At 54.0% G+C, this 25,070-nt stretch overlaps 3 protein-coding genes across 6 annotated transcripts; 1 reads left to right on the plus strand and 2 right to left on the minus strand.

Annotated features, from left to right (window-relative positions):
• Positions 1-4,348: 4,348 nt before the first annotated feature.
• SFTA2 (surfactant associated 2) lies at positions 4,349-5,132 on the plus strand. The gene is made up of 3 exons (XM_027603985.1): positions 4,349-4,490; positions 4,721-4,809; positions 4,960-5,132. Exons 1-3 carry the CDS (start codon positions 4,430-4,432, stop codon positions 5,044-5,046), a joined length of 237 nt encoding a protein of 78 aa, XP_027459786.1. The 5' UTR covers positions 4,349-4,429; the 3' UTR covers positions 5,047-5,132.
• A 2,338-nt stretch (positions 5,133-7,470) lies between these two features.
• VARS2 (valyl-tRNA synthetase 2, mitochondrial) lies at positions 7,471-19,132 on the minus strand. 3 transcript variants are annotated; one of them, XM_027603283.2, is made up of 30 exons: positions 18,727-19,132; positions 18,109-18,335; positions 17,887-17,968; positions 17,670-17,770; positions 17,252-17,373; positions 17,066-17,132; positions 16,869-16,966; positions 16,067-16,148; positions 15,770-15,889; positions 15,228-15,339; positions 14,443-14,531; positions 13,857-13,947; positions 13,496-13,623; positions 13,267-13,370; positions 12,950-13,031; positions 12,554-12,630; positions 12,396-12,471; positions 11,995-12,100; positions 11,706-11,776; positions 11,446-11,571; positions 11,120-11,224; positions 10,903-10,971; positions 10,700-10,778; positions 10,431-10,558; positions 10,152-10,304; positions 9,337-9,543; positions 8,565-8,676; positions 8,230-8,405; positions 7,915-8,043; positions 7,471-7,823 (listed from the first exon to the last, which is right to left on the minus strand). In XM_027603283.2, exons 1-30 carry the CDS (start codon positions 18,983-18,985, stop codon positions 7,728-7,730), a joined length of 3,474 nt encoding a protein of 1,157 aa, XP_027459084.2. In that variant the 5' UTR covers positions 18,986-19,132; the 3' UTR covers positions 7,471-7,727. The 3 variants fall into 3 exon arrangements, with proteins under 3 accessions (XP_027459084.2, XP_027459086.2, XP_027459085.2); XM_027603285.2 differs by lacking the exons at positions 17,252-17,373; positions 18,727-19,132 and having other exon boundaries at positions 18,109-18,718; XM_027603284.2 differs by lacking the exons at positions 17,670-17,770; positions 18,727-19,132 and having other exon boundaries at positions 18,109-18,250.
• GTF2H4 (general transcription factor IIH subunit 4) lies at positions 18,975-24,777 on the minus strand. Of its 2 annotated transcripts, none has more exons than XM_027603287.1 (14): positions 24,518-24,777; positions 23,714-23,859; positions 23,341-23,445; positions 22,857-22,988; positions 22,478-22,574; positions 22,300-22,388; positions 21,992-22,103; positions 21,782-21,805; positions 21,501-21,584; positions 20,993-21,125; positions 20,671-20,801; positions 19,959-20,006; positions 19,728-19,806; positions 18,975-19,281 (listed from the first exon to the last, which is right to left on the minus strand). In XM_027603287.1, the coding sequence occupies exons 2-14, from the start codon at positions 23,854-23,856 to the stop codon at positions 19,109-19,111; spliced, it is 1,350 nt and encodes a 449-aa protein (XP_027459088.1). In that variant the 5' UTR covers positions 23,857-23,859; positions 24,518-24,777; the 3' UTR covers positions 18,975-19,108. The 2 variants fall into 2 exon arrangements, with proteins under 2 accessions (XP_027459088.1, XP_027459087.1); XM_027603286.1 differs by having other exon boundaries at positions 21,782-21,850.
• Positions 24,778-25,070: the final 293 nt, after the last annotated feature.

Below are 25,070 nucleotides of genomic sequence, written 5' to 3' on the forward strand. Positions count from 1 at the left end.
TGCCTCCCCTGCTGGGAATGGAGGGCAGAAGAGGAGGAAACAGAGGGAGGAGGGAGAATAGGATCCTTGGAGGGGATGCTTCTTGCACCAGAAAGACGGGTCAGGCCATGAGGAAGGAGGTTGGAAACTTTTTAAGGAAGCAGTCAGGTAACAGATATCTGGCTGTTGGTGTGACCAGAAGCACCAAAACCCCTTTAAGAATTGTGGACATCCTCAGACATACTCAAAACACAGCTGAAAGCAGGCACGAAATGCCTGTTCCTACGCTCCCCTCCAAGAGTGAGGGCTGGCTGCAGAAGAATAAGAGAGAATGGGTCCAACCAACATCTTTACTGTTAAATGGCCCAATGCAAATAAGAGCACCTTACTGGTGTGGAGGCCGAGCTCAGGGCATGTGGTGACCGCTCTAGCCATTATGGGAGTGGAAACTCCTGAGACAGCCATGCCGGGTATGGAAGGCCAGGCACAGTGGGAGCAGTTCCTGGGGCTGCTGTGAGGGAGACAGATCCTAGAAGGGCAGAGACAGAAAATGGCCAGGAGAGATCAAAGTGAGAGCAGAAGCAGAAATTACATCCAGTGCACCCTCAGTCAAAATCCCAGCAAGTTGTTGGTATAAGTTAATGAACTGACTCTATGAAAATGAAGACTGTGAATGGCCAAGAAATCTTAAAGCAAAAGAGAAGTAGAAGACTTATCCTACCAGATCTTGAAACTTTGGTACAAAACTGTGGTCATTAAGTACTGTGGCACTGACATAAGAATAGACACAGAAGAACAGAATAGAGTCCAGAAATAGACCCCCACATATATGCTCACTTGACTTTGGATAAAGGTACTCACACAATTCAATGGTGGGCAGAGAGGGAGGGTCTTTGAAATAAATAGTTCTGGGACAATTGGTTATCCATAAGGGGAGAAAATGAACCAACCTCTACCTCACCCCATGCACAGAAAGTAATCGAAGATAGATCATAGGCTTAAATGTCAGAGCCTAAATAAAAAGCTTCCAGAAGAATATATAGGAGAATATTTTTTTGACTCTGATGTAGGCAAAAAAAAGTCTTAGGCAGGATACAAAAGGCACTAACTACAAGAGAAAAATTTTGTGAATTGAAAAGCAGAAGGGGGTCCTTTGTATAGCCACCAAGGCCAGGGCACTGCTTCAGTGAGCTTCTGGGGAACTGTCGACCTACCCATGGCCAAGCACAGGAAGCCCCCGCCCTGAACCACGGGCCAAGCTAAAGAGCCCTTCAGAGATTGATTGAGCAACAGAAATATCACCTGGCGACACCGAGACTGTTACTGCAGTGCTCCCAGAAATGGTGGTAGCTGAAGTCTGAGGACTACTGGGAAAACCCCCAGAAGTTGAAGAACCTGTTGAGAAACTCACAAAGACGGGGCAGAGACTGTCAGAGATCTCCCCAGGGATGGTGGGGAGACCGGCAGAGATGGTGGGGAGACCGGCAGAGATGGTGGGGAGACTGGTAGATACAGTGGGGAGACTGGTGGAGATCTCCCCAGACATGCTAGGGAGACCGGAAGAGACAGTGGGGAGACCAGCAGAGATGGTGGGGAGACTGGTAGACACAGTGGGGAGACTGGCAGAGATCTCCTCTGAGATGGTGGGTAAACCAGCAGAGACAGTAGGGAGACAAGCAGAGATGATAGGGAGACTGGCAGAGAGAGTGGGGAAACTGGCAGAGACCTCCTCAGAGATGGTGGGGAGATGGCAGAGATGGTGGGGAGACCGGTAGACAAAGTGGGGAGACTGGCGGACATCTCCTCTGAGATGGCGGGGAAACCAGCAGAGACAGAGGGGAGACCAGCAGAGATGTTAGGGAGACCGCCAGAGAGAGTGGGGAGACTGGCAGAGACAGTGGGGAGACCAGCAGAGATGACAGGGAGACAGAGACAGTGGCAGAGACAGTGGGGAGACCAGCAGAGACAGTGAGGAGACCGGCAGAGATCTCCTCAGAAATAGTTAGGAGACTGGCAGAGGTATCTTGAGAACTTGAGGGACTCTCAGAGGTAGTCAGGATGCATCCAGATACTGTTTCCCGATGAGCTCAGCTGAGCTGTTGGAAGAAGAAGAAAAAGGAAGTGATGGGGTTAGAAGAGTTGGCCATGTCCCTGGGTCCAGAGCCCACATCTTCACCCCGACACCCCTTTTCAGAGGATGGTGTTCCTGCAGGCCCAGAAACAGCACCAGTGCAGCATCCATGGTGCCTTTCCAGATCCATCTCCCTGGCTCTTTAAAGGCTCTCAGGCTGATTACAAGTCTCAGGAGAGCCAGGTGTGTCCAGGCCTCCATCAACCCCAGGATCTCCATCCCCAGGGAGAGGTCACCAAGATGTCCCCGGGGGATTAACCTATCCCAGCTTGATCCCAGGAAACAGTGGGTGAGGGGGAGAGTGAGTGAGAGAGGCTGAGGACTTCCCTACCTGGCCCTCAGGCTCTTCCCAGACTTGGGACCAATCTCCCACGCCCAAGTCAATCTCCAGCCCAGACTTTCCTCAAAGGAAGGGTGTCCTCTCCCAGAGTGCTCTTGCTCCTAGAAGTACAACCATTGGGGGTGAGTATACACGGGTCCCTTGAGGAAGCAGAATTTGGGAGCTGGATGGAGGTGGAGAATGTCAAGGCCTGGGGCCTGCATCTGACCTTTGGGAGACCTCAGGGCAGGGTAAACACCTGAGCCATCTCTCACCTAGCTTGCTGTGGCCCACAAAGCTTTCCATTCCTTTGGCAGAGAAGGGGCAAGGGGAGAAGAGGAGCATCAGGGAAGACATGAATCATGTTCCAGAACAGTGCAATGCAGAAGTTCAGAACCTAGCTCTGAAGACAAACGGCACTGAATCCACTACTCCCAACCTACGCAATCTCAGGCAAGTCATGTGACCTAAGTCTTCATTTCTTCACCCCTAAAATGGGGTGATCTAGTACTTACTTCAAAGGGTCATTACAAGAATTAAAGGAAATAATGGTTCGAATGTTCCTAGCAAACAGCAGTGTCAGCCATGACTATATAGAAAGAGTTGGGGGCACCAGCTGGGAAAGACATAAGGGTCTTTCCCACTCTCCTCTTAAGAAGACTCAGATGCCCCAAAGCATCTGTCTGTGCTCCTGCTTTCTACTCTCCTCTTAAGGAGACTCTCCTCTTAAGAAGAGGAGACTCTCCTCTTAAGAAGACTCAGATGCCCCAAAGCATCTGTCTGTGCTCCTGCTTTCTACCCCCAGCTCATACCTCCTCTGCCTGCTGATCTTTCTGCCCATATATTCTTTCCATTCTTGTTTGCCTGCTCTCTTGTGCAAGTCTGCGAGTCCTTGAATGCCTCACTTTATTTATTTTTAGGGTGTAAGCAGTGTCTCCTTCCATCTCTCCACTTTCTTGTTTTTGCTTTTGGCTTCTCTCCTTGAGTCTGCCCAGTGGTCTCACTGCTTCCATCCCTCTGTGCTTGGGCCACTGGTTTTCATGGGAGGAGGGTGATAGTACACAGTCATGCAAGTAGGAAGACGAAGGGCATGTGTTTTTGTGTGTTCTGGGGGGTTTATGTGACTAGTGTGTCAATCTGTTGAGCTTGTCCCTGTGTCTGGCATAATGAGGGATGGGTTCTAATCTCTCTGCTACTGACCTGCTTGCTGTGTGACCTTAGTGAGTCATATGGCCTCTCGGGGCTTTGGTTTCCTAATTTGTAATGCAAGAGGGTAAACTAGATGGACTCCAAACTCTCTCTCCATATCTGTCCTTGTTTTCGTCATTCGGAGTGCCTGTGTATACAGCTGTTGATTGGGAGGATGAGTGTGCATAAGGCAAGGGTTGGGAGGATATCTGATGAAAGTCTCCACCTGAATAGATAGGATGTTTTAGAACAAGTAAAACACAACATTCAAAGATGAAAGTTCCCCCTTACACAGATTTCTCACCTAGAAAACCACTGTGCCTGGGGGAGCAGGACACCTGGGTTTGGGAAGAAACTTGGTATAATCTACCCCTCCCTTTTGGGCCCACATTCCTGAACCCTTTGGTGGTGTGAAAGATGGAAAGTAATTGCAGTTAATAATTAATCCCTGAAGAGCAAGGAGAGGCCCGGGTTTGGGTGGGGCCCGGACACCTACAGGAGGGACACCTCCTTAACCTCCCTCTCCTCCCCCTCAAGTCCCCAGATATAGGGGAGGGGGGCACAGGATTGAGGAAAGGGAACCACCTTCTATTTTCCCCAACAGCCCAGTGAATGGCCCTCTCCTGGGTCCTCAAAGCCTTATTGGGAAAACTGGAAAATCCAGTTACCCAGCTTCCCTCTCCCCTTGCCCCCCAAATGCCTGGGCTTAAGGATTGAGTGGAGTGCAGAAAGGCAGGTCTGGTAAGGAGAGCCAGCCAGAGCTTCAGACATCTCTTCTGTCCATCAGCGAAGCAAGAAGCAAGGGGGCCACAATGGGGGCCAGGATGCCCTTCTTCCTCTTCCTGACTCTCCTGGGCAGCTCCCAGGGAACAGGTGAGGGCCGGAGGGCTTGATGCCTGGGTGCTCATGGCAGGGAGAGGCCAAAGAGGGGAGTGAGAGGGACAGAGCACCCAGTCCCAAGCTCTCAGCCTGGGGCTGAACCCCTGCATGGGTAGGGTCTGGAAGGGCATTGTCAGGGAAGAGGAGCGGGGGAGGGGAGCAGGGGATGGGGTACTCGTGTCTCTGAGGGAATACGGCCCTAAGCTCTGTTTTTGGGTCCCTAGGGCCAGGATTGACTTTGCAGCTGAAGCTGAAGGGCTCCTTTCTAACAAATTTCTCCTATGAGTCCAGCTTCCTGGAATTGCTCGAGAAGGTAGTTCTTTGGGAGGGGAAAAACAAGGCTGTGTGACCTCGAAGTGTGTTTCCGACTCGGTGTGGGCCTCCCTGCTGGGGCCTGGCCATCTCCAAGGGATGAGTAAGAACCATCTTACACCATTCCCCTCTAACCCTTTCTGTCCCCCAGCTCTGCCTCCTCCTTCACCTCCCGTCAGGGACCAACGTCACCCTCCATCATGCAGGATCCCCACGCCATGTCACCTGCGAAGTCTGAGAATGGTCAAACTCTGTGTCCCCCCTTGGCCCAGGCATTTGGCCACCGAGGTACAAGAGGGATGCCCTAACCCTGATGAGTAAATGTGCTGAATTCAGTAACTTGCCTTTGTGGGTTCATGAGCAAAGGGCCAGCAGGAAAACACAACTGGACACCAAAGTCTCTGACTCTCCCCTTTATTAAGCAGAGGGGTTCCAGGACAGACACCCTCTACCTCAACACCAGTGTGAAAGGCCTAGAAAGAATCTGGGGAATTAACTGGGGACACACGCACCACACCCACATACGCATGTGCGTGAACATACACTTCAAGCTGAGATCTTCGTATGACACCCAGGAATAAAGCAAACCAGCCTGTACTGAATTCTTACTTTGTTCCAGGCTCGATGCTTTCCCATTTTGATGCTTGCAGTGATCTTGAATGTAGCATAAGAGGTGTCATTATCCAATTTTACAGATGAAGACTGAGGCTTACCGAGGGTGAGTCACTCACTTGCGGGCCATTTGCAGCAGACAGGTCCAACACCAGACAAATGCCTCGGCTTGAGCAGGATTTTCATTTCATCTCTCTTTGCTTCAGCCTTGGGGCTGGGAGCTCAGGAGCCCAGAGAGGAATGTGGACAGAACAGGCCCCACACAGGTCAGTTAGGGTAGGAGGTGGGTGTGGGGGGAGGCAGCCCACGTGGGAGATGAGAGGTTCCACCTGTAAAGGGATGGCCAGCCCGGTGTGAGTGGTGGGGAGGAGCGGGGGAGCAGAGCTGTACTGGCTGGCTATGAGGACATTCAGTCCCACAGGACTTGAGTCCTGGGTAAATTTCTTATCTTCTTCACCTGCCACATGGGGATGATTGCTGGTACCTGCCGCTTGGACCCCCGTGAGGATTACATGGACCAGCTACCAAGGGCACATGCCAGATAAGTGGGAATGGGCAGTAGGGGTGGTTAAGGAGGAACCCCGGTCCCAACATGTAAGTCCTAGGCCCCTCAGGGGTCCAGGGTCCTCCTCCGGATATTCGTGAGGCAGGCACTCATCTGAATCCTCACCCAAGATTATCTTGACTTCTTATCACCTCTCTCAAAATGCAAGCATGCAGCCCAAACTTGACCATTTGGGTGTATTAATGTGATCGTTTCCTATTCTCCACAGCCCTCGCCCCTGCCTATCATACTTCCCACCTACACACCATGTGAAATTAGATGCTGACTCCTTTGGAGGGAGGTGAAGGCACGGCTCTGTAGAGACTATCCCTGAAGATGAGGGGAGAATAGAAAATGGCGGAGTGAAAAGAAAAACCTGTGAAACAAAATTCCTCTAGTTTTTTACAATTGTCCTAGGACCAGCAGGCTAGAAGTAGCTGGGAGCCGCAAAGGGTCCCAGTGTTTCATGACTTGATCCTAGCCTGCACCAGTGGGCCAGTGACATTCGTTGTGTGACATCATTCATTGATGAATCTAAGGGTCCAGAATAGGGCCCAGCACACAGTAGTAAGTACTCAAGAAGTACTTGAACGGGGGTGGGGAGCTGGGACAGATCTTAGACCCCGAATTGGAAGGAGTGCATCAGAATGGCAGGAAATAAGATTCAGTGGGGTGTGGGCCTCCCATTTCTGCAGAGCCCTGCCCTGCCCTACCTCTGCCCAGCAGAAGAAACTTCCACCTTGCCTAAGCCACCATTTTATTTGAAGCTTGCTTATAGCGGCCAAAATGAACTGCACCTGTTTACTGGGTTGAATCCTAGTTGATACTTGGGACAAGTTGCTTTTATTCTCGGAGCACATTTCTTGACTTCCAAAATGGAGCAAACATCCACCATGAGGTTCTCAATGGCATCACAGAAGCCCCAGACCCTGAAAGACCCATCATAAACAGTAGCCACTCAGAGTTGCTGGACAGAATATAACTTGGGCATGTAAGAGGCAGGCCCCTGAATTCCACGGGGAGGACACAAGACGTTCAGGGTGGGTGTCTGCATCAGTGGGGACGTACATGTGTCAGAGGCTGGGCAACATGTCCCTGGCAACTGGTGTCAGGGACACGGAATGGGAGCAGCACTCCAGCCCCAGTGCACTCTGCAGCCCCGTAGGCCCACAGGAAGTACCTGCTCCTCTCCAGCAACCCCCAAGGTAAGGCCAAGGAACAGGGGAGCTTCCATTTGGTGAGGGGGAAGGGCTCGCAGAAGCCAAGGCACTGGCAATAATTCTAAGAAGTAGGTGGAACCCGAGTCACTGTGCCCAGACCCTCCTAGGAAGCTCCTCTCTCTTCCAACAAGGCGGGCACCACCAGCACGCACACTCCACTGCAGTCCAGAGCCCAAGGCCAAGAGGCAGCCCCCTCCTTTCCTAGACCAAAGTCTCAGGGAACCACTGAGAGGCAAGAAAGTCCACCACTAGGGGAAAGAGAGATAAAAGGACCACAGGCAGTAATGTTTGAGATTTTAAAGGTTTATCTCATTCCTAAACTTCCAGGTGGGACTGCATAGGAGGGAGGCTGGGCAGGGACGTAAGTATCTTGAGGACACCCAGTGACACCGACCAAGCCAGTCTGTTTCCTCATTTATGAAATGAGGGAGGTGAGCCACATGGTCTCAGAGGCCCCATCATGCCCCGACAGTTGCCAGATCTGTTTGTCCTCGAAGGCAGGTCTGGGGGAGGACAAAACCGCCAGGGATAGTGAGCTGGTGCTCAGAGCTCCCCGGCGCTGGGACATGCATCCATCAGCTGCTGGAGGTGAGAGGCCGCCTTGTCCAGCTTCGACAATTCCAACTGGAGGGAAGAAAGCTAGACGAGAAGAGAAGGAGGCGAGGATCCCGATAGAAGGCCCATGCCCTCCAGCCCACGTTCCTGCAGGGAGTCAGGCCTCCAGCCTCACCCTCTGCTGCCTCTTAGTCTCTGCCTCTTCCTCTGATGGGGTCCAGGCCATGAGGCCATCAAGCTGCTTTTGCAACTTGTGTCTTCGGGCAGCCAGCAGAGACAGATGGGTCTGGGGGTCCACCAGGCCCTGCGGAAGAACAGGGAGGACTCAGCCTTCTCTGCACCCCCTGCAGCTCTGCTTCATGGGCAGCCTGTCCAATGCCTCTCTCTGCCCCGTTCTCAGGAGCCCGCCTCACTTTTACAGAACTGGCACCTTGCCATCCTCCCAACATCCTTTCGATCCCTCCCTCCCCCTCCAATCGCCTCTGGGCACCTGCAGCTCCATGTACATCTGGGCGGTGTCACTGAGCGGGGCCTGGGCCCAGCCGGAGGGCGCCGCTACACCTGGGGGTAAGAGGCCCACGGCCCCACAGTGGCCCAGGGTGCCCAGGGGCTCCAGGAAGGCCTCAAAGATGCCCTGCTCTCCAGGCTCTGAGCTCTGCAGCAGCACTGAGGAGGAAAGGGAAACTGTTCAGGGTCAAAGCATGAGATCCTGCTTCTGCTCCCATCCTGCACCTCCTAACTCTGGACTCTGCCCTCCAGGCTCACCCCGCTCCTCCACCAGCCCCTCCTTTCTGCAGGGACTCAGGAACCCAGGGCCCATCTCACCTCGGGGCCGGGCCTTGGTGAGCTGGTATGTGGCTCGGAGAGCCCTCAGTGCCTGCACAGCCTCCTGGACCCGGGAGAAGCGCTGCTCCAGCTCCGGCTGATGCCAGTGCCCCTGGAGAGGAAGACCCAGAGCTGACAAGCAGGCTCCCGGGGGCCTCGGCATCAGCTCTCCTGGCTCCGTCCCACACCCGCCACCCCAACCTGCTTAGGGCAACAGAATCTGGCCTCTGCACCACACACAAAATTCACCACCTCAAGCAAAACCTGGGGCACCATCTAAGCAGGTCTCAGCTGACATCTGTGATTGATGTCTGTTAATTGCTCTGATCAAAGATGGCGAACAATCAAAAGTACTCACAAGACCAAGTAAGCAGAAAAAAATTTAAATAGTTAAACTTTAAAATGATTTTGGGGGTGAGTTTATAGCACTTATCCTTCTGAAGTTATTAAAGCTTAAAACTGCAGGTATTTGGGAGCCCTCCTATTACTAACATCTAATTCTCACCACAACCATGACACAAACTATTACTACCCCTGGTTAAAGATGGGGAACTGAGGCACGGTCACATAGCAATGTAGTCCTACTCTTGCCCACGGGGCTAAGACTGCCCCCAACACAGCCCTGCAAGAACAACTCATCCTCCTAAGGACCCTACACTAAAGTACAAACCAAGACTCTCCGTGACCCCACAGCACCAAACCCTTTGAGAAGACTGCTCCCCAGCCCTTTACCAGTGGTCCCATCCCCAGACGTCAGGGGCACGTTACTCACCAGGCTGCGGGCAGTGGGGTAGGGAGCAACAGAGATGCTAGGGGCAGAGTTGCCGCCAGGCCTGGGCGGCAGCCTCTGCCACAGCTCCTCAGCCAGGAAGGGCATCAGTGGGGCGAGGAGGCGGAGCCCGGCGTCAGCACAGGAGAACAGGACCTGAGGGGGGTCTGGGGGACGGGGCGAGTGCGACAGCACTGGCTTCACAGCCTCCTAGGGAAGAAGCCATGGGGTCAGGGGACAGGCCAGGCCACGCCATGTCCCTTTCCCACACATTCACTGCCCTGCCTGTGGAAAATGCTGTGGGTAAACGAGGCAGGAGCACACAGCATCCTGGGCACCACTGGCTGTCCCAGAACACACTCTGGAGCACATGGAAAGTGGAAAACTACGGCAGGGGTTCTCAGGGGTGGGGAGGTGGGTAAAACTGTCAGTGTGGTTTGGATAGTTTAGAAAGCAAAGCACTGAGTTTTTTCGCCTATCACAAAGAGACAAAGGGGCGCCTGGGTGGCTCAGTCGTTAAGCGTCTGCCTTCGGCTCAGGTCATGGTCCCGGGGTCCTGGGATCGAGCCCCGCGTCAGGCTCCCTGCTCAGCAGAGAGTCAGCTTGTCCTTCTCCCTCTGCCCCTCCCCTTGCTCATGCGCTCTCTCTCGCTCGCTCTCTCAAATAAATAAATCTTTTTAAAAAATGATTCTGTAAATGATATTTAACATTTTAAAAAAGGAGAGACCGAGTTCTCTGCCAGGGAGTCAGATCTCAAGGGGAGCAGGAAGCAGGTATGCGGGGGCAGAAGGAAACGCCACGGCCCCAGTCTGACTCACCAAGTAGACATCGCAGAGGCTGTGTAGCCAGAAGTGGTGCAGGGCATGCGTGATGAGTGAAAGCTCTCGAGCCAGGAAGCCGCGCTCACACTCTTGGGCAGTATGGGCAAGACGGCTCAGGACCCAGGCATCCATGGGGGACGAGGGGACCAGCTGCGGGCAGAAGGGGGCTTCAGGAGGGGGTGACTGACTCCCCATCTCCTTTCCCTCCAAATGCCATCTTCAGCCCTCAGAGACCTGATGATTCTGCCCCTCAAGCCTCTCTTCTTATTCTCTTACCTCCTCTGCAGGCTGGGGTATGAATCTCTCCCCTAAGGCATTGAGGATAAAGCGCAGGGCATTCCAGATTTTGTTGCAGAAATGCCGGGAACTCAGGACCTCAGAGACAGACAGGTGCAAATCGCCCCCTGGGAGGGAGAGGGATGGGGAGGGAGGGGAGAGTGTGCACGTGGGAGGCAGCAGCACGGGGAGTCCTTGACCCTGGCCCACCCACCCCCCGTCTGCCAGGGGGCCTACAGCCCCCCAGCCCCTCCCTTGCCCAGACTTACCCAAGGCCCCGTGGGAGCACAGGGCGAATCGCAGGGCATCTGTCCCACACTCAGGGATCCCATGAGGGAAGTCCTTTCTCTGCAACCAGAGGGAGAAGAGGGGTGGCAGATGCCTGTGCGGCTGCAGGGCCAGAAGCCTGGGCTGTGCAGGAAACTGGCGGCTGCGAGCCTGAGGCTGAGAGGGGCAGACGCTGGTGACTCACCTGCGCCGCAGCCGCGGTCACCAGTTCTGTGGCGTCCAAGTTCCCATCCCTCAGCTTTGCCTGCAGCACCTGGGATGGGTAAGTACTTCAGTGGCCTTGGTCTGGGACCCTGACCCTACAAGGGTCCCAGCCACTCTCCCTCCCAGCCGGCTCCTCTCCTCAGGCTCCCTTCTTCTCTCCCACAAACGCCATCCCTCGCCAGACTCTTCATCCTGACCTGAAGCTCTACCCCACTGATGATGTCTCGTGGGTCCAACACATTCCCCAGGGACTTGCTCATCTTCCGGCCCTGCCTGTCCCGAACCATGGAATGAAGAAGCACCTGAGGGCACGGAGGGAGTCAGCGGAGGGAGCAGGGGAGCCTTTCCCTGGGGGTACCCAGGGCATCTCTGGCCTCCATGTATCAGGGGTTAGGGTAGGAAGTGAATCAGGCAAAAGGAACTGGGACCACAAACAACAGCACGTTAGGGGTTAGAAGAGAGGACAAGATTTAGGGAAAACCGGGGAGTCAAAGAGAGGGGCTGGGCACTGAAGGGCCATTACCTTGCTGAAGGGGAGCTGCCCTGTGAGCTGGGTCCCCAACATGACCATGCGGCCCACCCAGAACAAAAGAAGGTCACTGCCCGTTTCCAAAAGTGACAGGGGGTAGAAACGAGCAAGGTCTGGGGTCTAGGAGGAAAAAGAGAAGCAATGAGAAGCCAAGCCCTGTGCCTGCACCTCTCCTCGAGGCTCTCGGGAGTGGGGGGCAGGTGTCTACTTCATCATATCCCCACCTTCAGTCTCTTCCTCTCAACCCCCCTCACCTCTTGGGGCCAGCCCAGGGCAGCAAAGGGGAAAAGAGCCGAAGAGAACCATGTGTCCAGGACATCAGGATCTGACAAACAGAGCAGGGAATGGGGACAGATGGAACCTCAAGCCCACAGCTGTGCATCTTTCCAGCCCAACAACCCCCCCACCGCCGAGACCACTGTCAGGCCCTCTGCCCCATCCTCAACTTTCCTGACCCCACCTCTTCTACCTCAGGATCTGCTCCCCAAACGGCCCAGCCACCCTCCCCTGGCCTCCCCTGCCCTCCACAACCCAGACACTCACCCCTCTGCAAGGTCAGCTCTGCTCCTGGTTTCCCTGTCAGTTCTGCAGCTATTCTTCTGGCCTCAGCCTCTGTCCGCCCGACCACCCAACAGTCCTCCTTATCACCCTACAGAAAAAGTAAGGGCTGGAGGAGAGTGAGGAAGAGTCACACCTGCCAGGTGTGAAACATCACTGCATCTCACGTCCTCGAATGTGATCTGGGAACAGCCAGCTCCCCCTGGCGGTGAGAGGAAAAAGGGCCAGCTCAGGAGCGCTGACCCCGTGGTGGCTTACATGACTAAGGCATGAAGCCCAGGAAAGGCAGGGAGCTGAGACCGGCACTGGACATCCTCTGACTCCTGCGCTATGGCTACTTGTCCTTCCACCACGTCCAGCCCTCCCATCCTCTCCCTCCTACCAACCTTCGTGTGCTCCTCTACCACCAGGTAGGCGGGAATCCGATGGCCCCACCACAGCTGCCGGGAGACACACCAGTCCCTGCAGAGAAGACGTCAGGGATTTCTCAGCACAAGCAGTGCCTCGGCCCACCCCACCTCCCCAGAGCTCCCATCACCCTTACCCGATGTGGGAAAACCAGTGCTGCCAGTTCTTCTGGTGGAAGGATGGACTGAGCTCCAGAGCCCCTGACTCCACAGCCTGGAGCAAAAGGCCCTCAGACAGTGCCTCCCTTCCTACACCCGTACCTGCACCCTCCCGAGACGGGACAAGCGGCCTGAGGTGGTGCCGTTACACAGAAAGGACCTCCCAAGGCTCCCGAGGAGATTCTGGGTTTGAGAGGGAGATGAGCCAGCCCTGTCTAGGCCACCCTGCCTCCATCCCCACAGTTCTCCTCTCAAATGCCGGGGGCCAGAGGTCCGTGGGGCAGGAGGGTCTCAGCCTCCCTGTTTCTTCATTCCAAGCTGCAGGGAGTTCTCGCTGCCCAAGGCGCTGGCCCTTCCTCGCCCTGCAGCCTCACCTGGGCAGCTCGGGCCCCCAGCTCCTGACAGCGGACAAACCACTGGCTCTTCAGCAGGTATTCAACCACGTCCCCAGAACGGCTGAGAAAGAGAGGGGGTGAGTTTGCTGCTCCTTGAGTTCTGTGCTTTTCCCCCCAAGGGACATGGGACCCTACTACATGCCAGGACCTCAGAACAGAGAACACAGCAGAAAACAAAACTGACACAGAGCTTCCATTTCCTTGCAAGGGGTACAGAGCCTACCCTCTTGTACTCTTGAGCTTTGTCCACGCCCTTCCCGGGGAAGTCCTATGTAAAAGGGTTAAAGTGGGGTTACCTGCAAATAGGAAGCACCATGGGGTGGTTCTGGAGGCCCCGAAACAGGCCCCGCTCTGTCAGCGCAGACATAATCTTTTCCCGGGCCACAAATCGGTGAAGACCCTGGGGAGAAAATGGCAACAGTAAAGGGTAAAGGTCGCTAAAAAACAAGAAAGCGAGAGAGGGGAGGAGGTGAGGAAAGGCAGAGGGTGCCCCCAAAGGATAGGGTGACACTGAGGCCGGTACACCTGTAGCCAGTCCCCACAGAGGGAGGTCATGGTCCCATCCTCTGCGATGACACTCAGGGGGCTCAAGCCGTGCCGGGCCCCCAGCTCAGCATCTGCAGGGCTATGCGCTGGAGTCACCTTCACTGCCCCTGGGAGAGCAGACCCACCGTGAGCACAGACCCTCAACCTTCGCCAGTGGTTTTGTCATCGCCCACGCCCCCATCCCTCCCCTTTCCTCTTGGTCTATGCCTTGTTTTCATCTTGCTCTCCACTGAGACTACCCTCGAAGAGGCTTTCCCTCCCCTCCTTTCTTCCTCTTCCTGGTGCTTCCCCACTCCTCCAGAATCCCCGGCCTGCTCTCCTTCCCATGACCTCCACCCACCTGTGCCCACATGTGGCTGAACAGCAGAGTCTGTGATGAGGGGGAGAAGCTGCCCGGTCAAGGGGTGACGAAGCTGTCGCCCATGCAGATGCTGAAAGGAAAAGAGCGAGATCAAGGACAGGCACACGTGTGGAGTGCAAGGGCCTGGGCTGAGCGTGAGAACCCTGGGAAGAAGAGGCTCAACACCAGAAAGTAAAGAGCTAGAGCAGTGGTCAGTAAACTTTTTCTTAGGGGCCGGAGTGTAGTTTAGCCTTTGCAGGCCAAGAGGCAAATTCAGCCTCTGCACAATTACTCTGCTCTGACGCTGCAGCAGTTAGGTAATGACACCCAGTTGCAGATTATACCTAAACGTGCAAGTGTGGATCATACAGAAACAGGCAACGGGATGGGTTTGGCCCACGGGCCATAATTTGTCAACCACTGAGCTAGAGAAAAGGTAGAACAACAAGAAAAGAAAGACATATAGTCAAAGACACTGGAGAGCGGAGATGAGAGAAGTCTTAGGAAGAGGAAATGGAAGGAAAGAAGGCGCTCCCATCAAAAAGGACAGGAAGAGAAAGCTACAGGAGAGCACGGTGTGTATTACCGCATGTCGGGAGTCGTCAGGATGAACAGCCACAGCCACGTCTCCAGGTAATGTCTCTGGCCTTGTGGTTCCCACCACAACCTCTGCGTCTGAAGACAAAAGTCAAGCACTCGATGCTGGTCATCTACCTGGCCCCTCACTCCCGTAACTGAAGCCAGGAGAACCAGAGAAGGGAGGAGGCGAGAAGCCGTCAAGGTTGAGCAGGCCCCCAGGAGCAACTAGAGAAAATTAGGAGCCTGGGGTTTCCATGTAAACTGATGACCAGTAGCCTGGGAGGCTGTCTGGTGCTAAGGAATTTCTCGAAAACTTGCAAGGGAGAAACAGATAGATCATTAACAAAAACAACTAGAATCCTTACTTGGTGCCCAGAGAACACTGAGAGTTCTCGGGGCCCTAATCACAAATGCTGCACACTCTCTGGGGCAAGCACGAGCCCCTCCTTGAGAAACTTCCTCCGTGTATTCTGGCTAATCTTTCTTCGCTTTCTCTGAATTCTTCCAGACACTTACTGTTCAAATCATACTTCAGAATTGATCTTTTGTCTCTTTCGGGGTAGCAGCCTCCTGCAGAATGATGCTAAGCTCCTGAAGGGCAGCTACCATGTGCACTTTTCTCACGTGACACAGAATACCCAGAATAAATGCCCACGAGAACACAAACACTACCAAGGTTCCTTATGCTTCCCACCAGGCCATGTGGGAAACGGGTTGGTGGGTTCCGTCCCATCAAGCCAACACATGCTCAAGAAGGCAGAGATAAGCAGGCAACCTGAGGATTACCCTCACCAGGCTCTCCATCCACAGGGAAGGCCACAGAAACGAGGAGGCCAAAAGACACAGGGGTGGGGCAGCCAGGCAGTCGAAGCTCCGTGCGGCCAGGCAGGGGCCGGTTCTCCACCTGGATGAATCCAAGCAGCAGGGTTGGAGAGGAGCCCTTCTGCAGGCTTCCCACCTCCACTCACCCACCTGCCTTGGGCCCCCTGCAGCTCATCTAAAGACACTCAGAGGATTCAAGAGCCACCGCCGCCCCCCAATTCAGTCACAGTTAAGAGAAATATTCACCGAGCACTTATACTGTGTGGGGTATCATGCTGAACACCTTCCGTAAATTCTCATTTAATTCTCACAACGCCCCCTTGACACAGGCATTTCCATCACCCCCAATTTACAGACTGGGAAAACTGAGGCTTACAGAGGCTAACGGCCTGCCAGAAGTCACACGGCTGGTAGGCGGCAGGACCCAGTGACTCCTGGCAGTCTGGCTCCAGAGTCTGAGCTTTCCCCCACCTAGGAGTTCTCAAAGACCTGCTCCTCCTCCTCTGCCTCACCTCAATATCTGAGATGGCTGATCTTAAAGTGCAGGACCAGTTGACAAGCTGCTGGCTCCGGTACAACAACCCTGCCTCGTAGAGTCGCACAAAAGCTTCAGTCACAGCCACCGAGGAGCCCTAGGGAATGACCTCAGCATCCATATCTAACAGCCCCTTCTCAGCCCATCACGGCACTCAGGGACCCAGGCGATCCCCCCCACCTGCTACCCCCAACACACACAACATCCTGCCTGCCCACACCTGTCTCTAGACACCGCCCCGACACCCACAGGGAGCAAGGCCTGGAGCACTCACAGCATCCATAGTGAAGCACTCTCGGTCCCAGTCTAGGGAGGCCCCCAGAGCTTGGAGCTGCTCACTGATCTCTCCACCTTTCCTGTGCCCAGAGAGATTTTTGTCAGCAAGCTTGTCCTAAGCACCAGCTATGTATCAGGCCCAGTGATACCCCCAGCAATGCCAGCTACTGGAGTATGGCATTGACCTAGCCTCTAGAAGCCAATGGAGACAGACACACAAACTCAGTAGGGACCTTCTATGGCATCAAAATAAGTATAAAGTTCTCGGCTGCCTGGCTGGCTCAGGCGGTGAAGCACGCACTGTGGATCTGGAGGTCGTGAGCTCAAGCCCCACATTGGATGTAGAGTTTACTTAAACAAACAAAAAAACAAAGTTCTATGGTAACAGAGGAGGAGGCAGCTAATTTGGGAAAAACCAAAAGAAGCTTTACAGAGAAAATGGCACATGGTAACAGACCTGTAAGAATAAGAGTAATTTCAAGCAAATGGAAGGTAGAAATAGGTAAGTAGAAGAGATAGTGAAATGTAGGTCAGAAAACATGGGATAAGTGAAGAAAAAACATACATACGTGCCCATTCCCACAAACGTGTGCATTTTAAAGTATATATATAATACACACGTGCACGCACACACCACACACAGAGCTTGGAGACCCCGCTGAAAGCTAAAGGAATCCAGAGCTCCCCTCGCTGAGGGAAGTTAGGGCTGGATGGGAAGAGCCCGTCAAGTTAGGGAGATCGGCCGGAAGCAGGGCGAAGCCTGCCACCTCGGCCCCTCCACCCTGACCCATCATACTCACTCCTCCTTCCACTTCCACACCTCCCTAAGGAATTCTTCCCGGCTCAGCTCATGTCTCCTCACTCCTCGCTCCTTCCACAGTCGCTTCTCCACCACAGCCTACAGTAAGATTGGGAGGCAAGTGAACAGAGAATCAGGTCACTTTGGGAGAACAACTCTCCTTCACCCAAGAAAAGGGCAAAGTGGCAAAATGCATACCTGTGTGGCAATTCCTGCGTGATCTGAGCCAGGGACCCACAGCACCTGATCCCCACACATCCGGTGCCTGCAAAACAAACACCCTCACACAAACCCCTGAGCTTACGTGTTTACTCTCACTCCTTCCAGCCTATCACACTTTCTCCTTCCCCTCCAAGAAGGCAAGCATCCCCATTCCTCTCTCACCAGCGCACCAGGGCATCCTGTATGGCCACCGTCAGTGCATGCCCGATATGTAGGGAGCCGGTGACATTGGGAGGTGGGATACACATGGAAAAGGTCTCCCCTGTAGCCTGGGGCAGCTTGGTCTAGAAAGTTGAAAAGTCAAAGGGCAAAAGATGATTGGATGTTACCTGGGGGAATAGCACCCTCTGGTGTCACCAAGGCGGAAAGAACTGCAGGAAAAATAGTCCGGCAAATAACAGGAAAGGGAAAACCCTGCCAAGAAAACCCTTTGGACACCAGGGGCAGAAGACAAGCTCTCCCGTTTTATTGGGCGGGCCAGCTGTAAGCTCCAGATTCTGAGGCTCCTTTCTGCCCACCAAGCTCAAACGCCATTCTGTCCTGGAGACCATTTAGTACCCACTCCGTTCCAGGTACTAACCTGATACTCTGGTTTGAAGAAGCCCTCTCGCACCCACCAAGAGTACCAGGCAGCCTCAACATACCGAGGGCTGTATGCAGGAGGTAGGAGCCCGGAGACATCTGCAGCAGCAGAGGAGAGCTCCACTAAGTCCTGAACTTTGTTCCCAGGCTGCATTTTAGCAGCCCAAATGGGCAACAAAAATGTGAGTGAAAAGGCCTTCAAGTTCCCCAATTACCTTTCTTTTCACCAGGTTGCGTGGGGATTTCATACACCACCACCTCCTTGGGAGTCCAGGCCTTACTGGATTCTGCAGCTGACTGGAGAGAATGACCAAAAAGCGGGGGTGGGGGGTACAATTTCCAAGATACCCCAGGAATCTGGAATCCAACCAGTCTCTCCTCCAGCCCCCTCCAAAATTTTCTCAAAAGAACTAAGGACAAGCTGTCTGACCCCTAACCTTGCTCTTTCGGACTAGCCCAGCCTCCAGCGCCGCCTGCTTCTCTCGCTGGCGCTTCTGTTTGGCTTCATGGTTCCTCCGGGAGATGGAGGATCCATAGGGCTTTGAGTGGGTAGAGAGAGGATGGAACCTGGGGAGGCCCTGTGAGGGCCTCAGCCCCCAGAATGGTGATCGAAAAGAGGCCAAAGGCAAATGAGGCATCAGGAGTGCTTGGAAAGGGCCAAGATCTGTTCCAGATAAAGCACATTAGGAGATGTGGGTGCGTGGGTCACACCCTCTTCCTTATTCCCTGCCTTCTACTAGGACTGGTCTGTTTTCTGTCTACTCCCTCCCGCACGACGCTTTCTAGTGAGGACTAGAGTGCACGGTGTGGGGAGTCGCCCTCAACCTGTGCATCCGCGTCGGGGGATGACCGCTGACACCCAGGCGGGGAAAGGACTCAGGGATTCTGGGAGAAGGTCGACATCAGGGCGCCAGAGAGCCGGCAAGGAGTCCTGCCCAAACACCGACCGCGCTGCCCCCCGGCCCTGCTCGGCCCGTCGCACCGCGTGGGTCCCGGCAGCGCGGCAACTCCCACACCCCCTCCCCCATGCGGAGGCAGCTCCGGCGCGCGCTCACCAGGCCAGCCCGCCGCTATCCCAGGGCGCCCCGCGGCCGCAGCAACAGCAGACGCCAAGGGAACCAGCGAATCCAACCCCAGAACGCGACCCGCGAGCCGCGCGGGACAGGGAGGCGGGGTCCCGCTCAGGGCATGCGCGGTAGCGGGCTCGGCCCCATTCACCGCCCTCCGGTCCAATGGCTGCCAGCGCTGCGACAAGCGGGTCCTTGGAGGAGAAAGGAAGCCTCGCGGGGAGGCGCCCGGGGCCGCGTGGCTCATTTCCACAACTTTATTAAACAATTAAGAGTCCGACGCATAAATAAAAAACACCTGAGTTCTGAGGCCAAGCCCGCCTCCACGCGGCCACCCTGCCCCACCCCGCCCGGTCCGAGCCCGCACTCTTCAGGAGCTGTGCTTCTGCCGCTTCCAGAAGCGCTTGACGTCGCTGTGCCCGGCCGGGGTCACTACCATCAGCCGCTTGGCCGAGTTCTCGAACACCAGCACGCCCAGCTCCCGAGCGTGGGCCAGCAGCAGCTCAAAGTCCACTTGCGACAGGAACTGGTTATACAGGACACCTGGAGTCCGCAGGGCAGGGGCAGCCGGGAGACAAGGCAAAAAACGTGAGGCCGGGCAGCCTCAGGGCAGTGGTCTGGGCTTGCCAGCCACCACTATTTTTAAAAACAAATTCTTGAGGCTTGCCTGTTCCAGTAACAGTAGTGTGATCCAGCCATGTTCAGTAAGGCAATATAACACAGTAAGAAAACCCACTAATGCTCACCAAACCAGAGAAATTACTGTGAATTATCGCTCCCAATTTCCCACTTCTAGCTAAATCCACATTGCATTGATTTGAGACAATTTACTACTACACACTCACCCCCTAAATAGTGTCTTGCCAGCTTTTCTCTCCCAACCCATGCAATAAAAAAAAAAAACGCATGAATAGTTTTTTCAGTTCATAAAGACGAAATTGTCCTTCTCCTGGCCCATGACCAAGAATCAACCACTAGAAGCCACTCACCCTCAGTGAACCGTAGTCTGTCCCTTTCTAGCTCCCACAACCGAATCTGGTCTGTGATGGTGGGTGGCAGCACAGGTGTCTGTAGGGGCAAGCAATGGCTGTGAAGATGCAGGAATACTGCCCCAGACAACCCCAGCCGTCTACTCATTCCCCATATTTGGCTGTCCCTTTCTCTTTTCCATCACTTCATCGCCAGGTGCCAGGGGCTGTCAGCCTCCAGCAGCTTGGTACCTGTTTGAGCATCACTGGGTGGGCCCTTGTCCTTAGGAAGTGGATGATCTAGGAAAACAGACAAGAATGGGATCAGGGGCTCAGGTTAAGAGGGCAGGAAAGGTACCTAAGCTGTTACTTAATGTCACTGGAATATCAGCTTACTGTTAAAAATCCATAGCCACGTGCCTGTCGTTAACCCATTCCTGTTCAGCTGTCATCCCAAGTTGCGGTTCCCACTGGTCATGTCTGCTATTTCTTCTCTAGCACATTTGCCCTTTCTATAGTCTTGTTTTGTTTTTCTTTTTTAAAATAGCAGCAACACTTACTGCATGACAGGCTCTGAGCCAAAGGCTTTACTGCTATTCTCTCATTGAATCCTCCCCTAGCCCTATGAAGGGAAATGTTGTTATTTCCATTTTTCAGATGAGGAAAGCAAGGCTCAGAAAAGTCAAGCAACCAGGCAGCTAGGAAGGGGTTAGTGGTGGAGACACAGCTAGAAGGGGTTGGTGGTGGAGACACAAATCTATACCCCCCCCACCCCCCTGTGTTTTTTCCCCACGCTTAGAGCCTTGACTTCTCTTCATGTGCATGGTCTACACTCAAACACAAACAACTCACCACCATCCACTGAAACAGAGCCGACATTAGCCTTCTGTAAGATGAGCACCCCGTACCCCATAGCCCAAGTGCAGGCTATCTTTCCGCCCCCGCCTTCCCCAAGTGGGGATACCTGCTGGGCTGTGATGCCACTGGCGATGGCCTGCTGCACGCTCTCCCGGGTCACCTGTGCCACCACCATGTTGGGGAATCGATAGAGCATCTCTGAGAACAGGGCAATGAGGGCGATCTGCAGCTCCGACTCTGGCCCAGGGACAGGAAGAGAAGATGAGAAGACTATCCCCACACCCAGACTCCCTCAAGACCTTCAGGTGTGATGAGGAATGTCAGAGAACTCTGTAAACGTGAACATAAACTGGCACTCCCTCCTGGTTCCTTCCCTCTCCCCACTCCCATCCCCTCTCTGCTGTTTGGGGCCCTCTGTCTGGCCTCACCAGTGTAGGCATACAGTCGGTAATTAGTTTCCACGACAATGAAGCCTGGCTGATGGGCAGTACCCCCAGCTCCAGAAACACCTGATGAGAGATTGATGGCCAGGCGTGTGGGGTAGTAACGCCGAGATTTCCTCTGGAAAATACAGAAGGGAAAGGCAGAGGGCTGGCTTTCTCTCAGGTGTCACTAACCATCTTCCTGCCTGAGACACCAAACCCCTCTGAGGGCAAGGGCCCCAACTCCCAACTTATCAACTCCAAGGGACCCAAGTACTTGGTCCTGGTGACTCCCTTCTGCTACTGCCTCCCAAGACCCCACTCTTTTTTGAGTATAGTTGACACATAATGTAACATTAGTTTCAGGTGCACAGCACAGTGATTCAACAACTCTACACTTATGCTATACTCACTACCAATGAAGGTACCATCTGAGACCCCACTCCTTTTTAAAGGCCAAGGTAAGATACCACCCTGCCTCTTTCCTAGAAGCCATGTATCTGGGTGTGCATACCTTCCTCTGGAAAACAAGCCCAAACTCACGCAGATGTTGCAGGAAATTCAACAAAGAATCACTCATACCTTCCACAGAATAATCCTGGGAAAGAGAGGTGGCCAGTTGGGTCCAAAATATCCCATTCTCCCCCTCCCAAACTCATACACTCATTCCCTCTTTTCCCATCTATGCTTTGTTCATTCTTATCTTTCATGCTTTTGCCCATAACCTGATTTCCCCTTCATCTCTCTACCCACCAGCTTGCCCACCCAAGCCCCCAGCTCCATCCCCTTGCTTACCTTGCCCAGAGTAGAGAAACTGAGCTGGAAGAGGAAGGAGAGAATCTCCACTAGGTCCATGCCCCGACTCTAGGGAGAAATGGGCAGAGACAAAGGGGCAGGGATGGAAGGGAGAAAATGAGGGGATAGAACATCAGGGGACAGTCTGCAAGGGTAATCTCTCAGTGGGTCCTGAGAAGATCAGAGCATGCCGGCAAGCAGCCTCCTGACCTGGGCTGTCTGCAGATACTGCAACATAAAGTACCACAGCTGGGCAGGGGTGTCCAGCAACAGGAACTGGAAGCCGGCCGAAGTAATGCAGGGTGGCTCTCCAGGTTCAGTGCTAGAGACATAGAGAGGGCCAATGGTGGAGGTATGCATAGAGAGGCCAGCATCCCCTCTTGTCCTCTCATATTTTGTCTTGGTTTCTCTCTGGCTGAATTCCACTCAGCTCTCCTTTCTCAGTTAACTGCCTGCAATCCTAACCCACCCCAGACACTCAGTTTAGCAGGGATCTGATGTACCTCTGGTTTCCTCACCTCTTCATGAGCCCAGCCTGGCTGAGGAGTTGAGCCAAGTCCTGGCTGACGGCTGCACTGGGGGAGCCCACCATGAAGTGCAGGACCACCTGAGGAACAGAAGTGGATAGAGAGAATGATGCCTCTAAGGGCCATGAGATGTAGGAGCACAAGCAGAGACAGAGTCCCAAGTCCTCACCTCCCATCGCTCCTCGGCGTACTTGTCAAGTGAGGGAACATCCCGGGCGTGCTTGTCTGGACCCAGCTGACTTGTGTCATCAGACCAGGCTTTGCCCCTATGCGAGGATGGGCCAAGAGTAAGGAACCCTGCCTGTGTTCCCTGCCTGCTTCTCTGTCCTCTTTCCCCCTTCATCTCCATGGGCTATGAGTGGGAGACATTTCTTTCCTACATCATGCAGCTACATCTCGTCCAACTTATTCCTAAAGGAGCTCCCAAAGGTGGAGACCACAAGGTTCCAGAGGGGCCCCTCAGGGGCTCTTCCCCACCCCCACCCCCGCCCCCAGCAGTTTAAATACTAGATCCCCTGGCCTAGCTTAGGAAGATGGAAGTGACATACCCACCCAGAAGGGCAATGCGGAGGTTCTGGCGGAAGATGGGGTTGAGGATGAGGCCCTGGAGACCACCAGGGAGCAGCTGGGTGTGCCAGATACGGAGGCCACTCAGGAGCCCTGTACTTTCCTCTTGAGCTCTGAAACAGAAGCGGAGAAGTAAGGGGGTGTCCGGAGAACAAGAAGAAGGGGGCCCATAAAGGCCTCCATTTCTGCCTTTTCCGAACTGGTTATCCCTTGGAACACCATTTCATACAGCAAAAAGAGTGTCTTCTTAAGGCAAATTTCTTTACAGCAATGCCTACCAGAATCTTGTTGTAGACATCACAATTTTCCAAGAGGGGAAATACACGCAGAGTTTCCCAAACTTATTTTTTAAGTACAAGCTTTGTGGTGTATCCATTAATATTTCCTGGAAGTATTCCAAGGAACACTTGGAATAGCTAGTTGTTGAGAAATCTGCATCTGGCTGAGCATGCAGCAGAGACTCACTTGCTGAATTCCTTTTTCACCCACAGGGCTACAGCGGCTTGTGGCAAAGGCTGCTCCAGAAAGAGCATCCGCATCACCCAGTTCTTAGCCAAAGATGGGAGCTCCCTGGAAGGGGGTACAGGTAAAATGTTAGTATCAGAAACTGCCTTATCTGCATCTCTGCCCTCAACAACCTCTCAACATCTCACCCCACCCCCCCCACACACACACCTTTACCAGTCTTGCTGTTCCCACTAGCTCCATCTGTTTTGGCCTGACACACTTCAGTCTTCAAGTCCCCGAGGGCTAAGCTTCAACTCATGATAACTTATTCCAGTCTGAAGGCCTCATTACATTTCCTCAACATGGTCCCTGCCATGAAGGGGGTCCTTACCTGAAGACAGCCAGACAGGTGGCAGGATGCCCATACAATCGGTCTAATACGCCAGGGCTCAGGCTGCCTAGGAATTCCTGCAGATTCCTGCATTGTAGGTGTACTCGGTTCAGTCCACCCCTTGAGGGGGTGCTCTCCATCATGACCTGAGAGATGCAAAGTTAGAAATTCACCCCCACAGTCCATGCCAGTGTCATCCCTCACCTCATTCCTATTCCAGATCCACTGGCCCCCACAATAACCCATCCTTTCTGTGATTTCCTCTTCTATGTCACTCATCTCCTCTCCTTTCTCCCAGACCTGACCAACCTCCCCTCCTCTCTTGCCTCTTCCCCCCACTTCTAGCCTCAACTCCAGTCTTCTCTCAATTTCCAAATTAGAGAATTCTTAATTGTCCCATATTGGCAAAATCATTTTTTTAATTTCAATGTTTCGTCTCATCTTTACCTAAGCAGTGTCAAGGAAACTTGTTTAAGCCCAACCCCCTCTCCCTTCCCCTCTCCTGGTCAGATTAGCCCATGAGCTCCAAATTTGTCAGTCCTTCCCATCTGTTTGTTGGCCCCACAGGTCCTGCCGGGCAGAGCAATGAACTACTTTTCTCCTCCTTATCGCCCAAATCTAAGTCCACCTCTCCTCTTTGCCCCGCCAAGACTTCACCTCATTCACCCTGATCGACATGTCGGATCTCCTCACTTCTCTCCTACTTTCCTCCTACTCATCGCCTCTCAGCCAACTCTCATACCTCCCTCATCCCCTCTCTCTCGGCGCCCCCCTACCACTCCGTGTCGCTCCCCCTTCGTGCACCTTGAGTCTCAAGTCGTCGCTTAATCGTAGCTAAGGTCTCGCCTTGGCTCCAGGGAACTGGAGAATGGACGATGGAAAATGAGAGAAAAAGATGGGGAGAGGGACAAAGAACTAGACAGGAGAATGGACGAGGGAAAATGAGAGAAAAAGATGGGGAGAGGGACAAAGACCTAGACAGTGGAGGATTCAGAAGAAAAGAAAAGGAGGGGAAGGAGTGGAAAAGTAGGGAAGATAAGAATAGGCGCTGCACTCACTCGCCCGCCGCGGGGCATTCTGGGAATTAGAGTCTTGTCTCGGCTCGCCCTGGAATAGGCTGAAGCGCGTCTGACTACAACTCCCAGAAGGCACCGCGAGGAAGCCGCCAGGAGGGAGACCGGACTTTAATTGCAAGGGCCGGGGACACCCGAGGCCGCGCCGCTTTGTTCCGCGTCACTTTACGCTCACGCCCCTACCGGTGGGTCTAACCGACCTGGGCGGGAGGCGGGACCCCGGGAGGAGAAGTGCCCCGAGGGCTTCCTGGCGGAGGCGCGGACAGGACTCCTAGGTGAGGCGC

Source organism: Zalophus californianus, chromosome 7, assembly GCF_009762305.2.
Source record: "Zalophus californianus isolate mZalCal1 chromosome 7, mZalCal1.pri.v2, whole genome shotgun sequence".
Classification (NCBI taxonomy): domain Eukaryota; kingdom Metazoa; phylum Chordata; class Mammalia; order Carnivora; family Otariidae; genus Zalophus; species Zalophus californianus.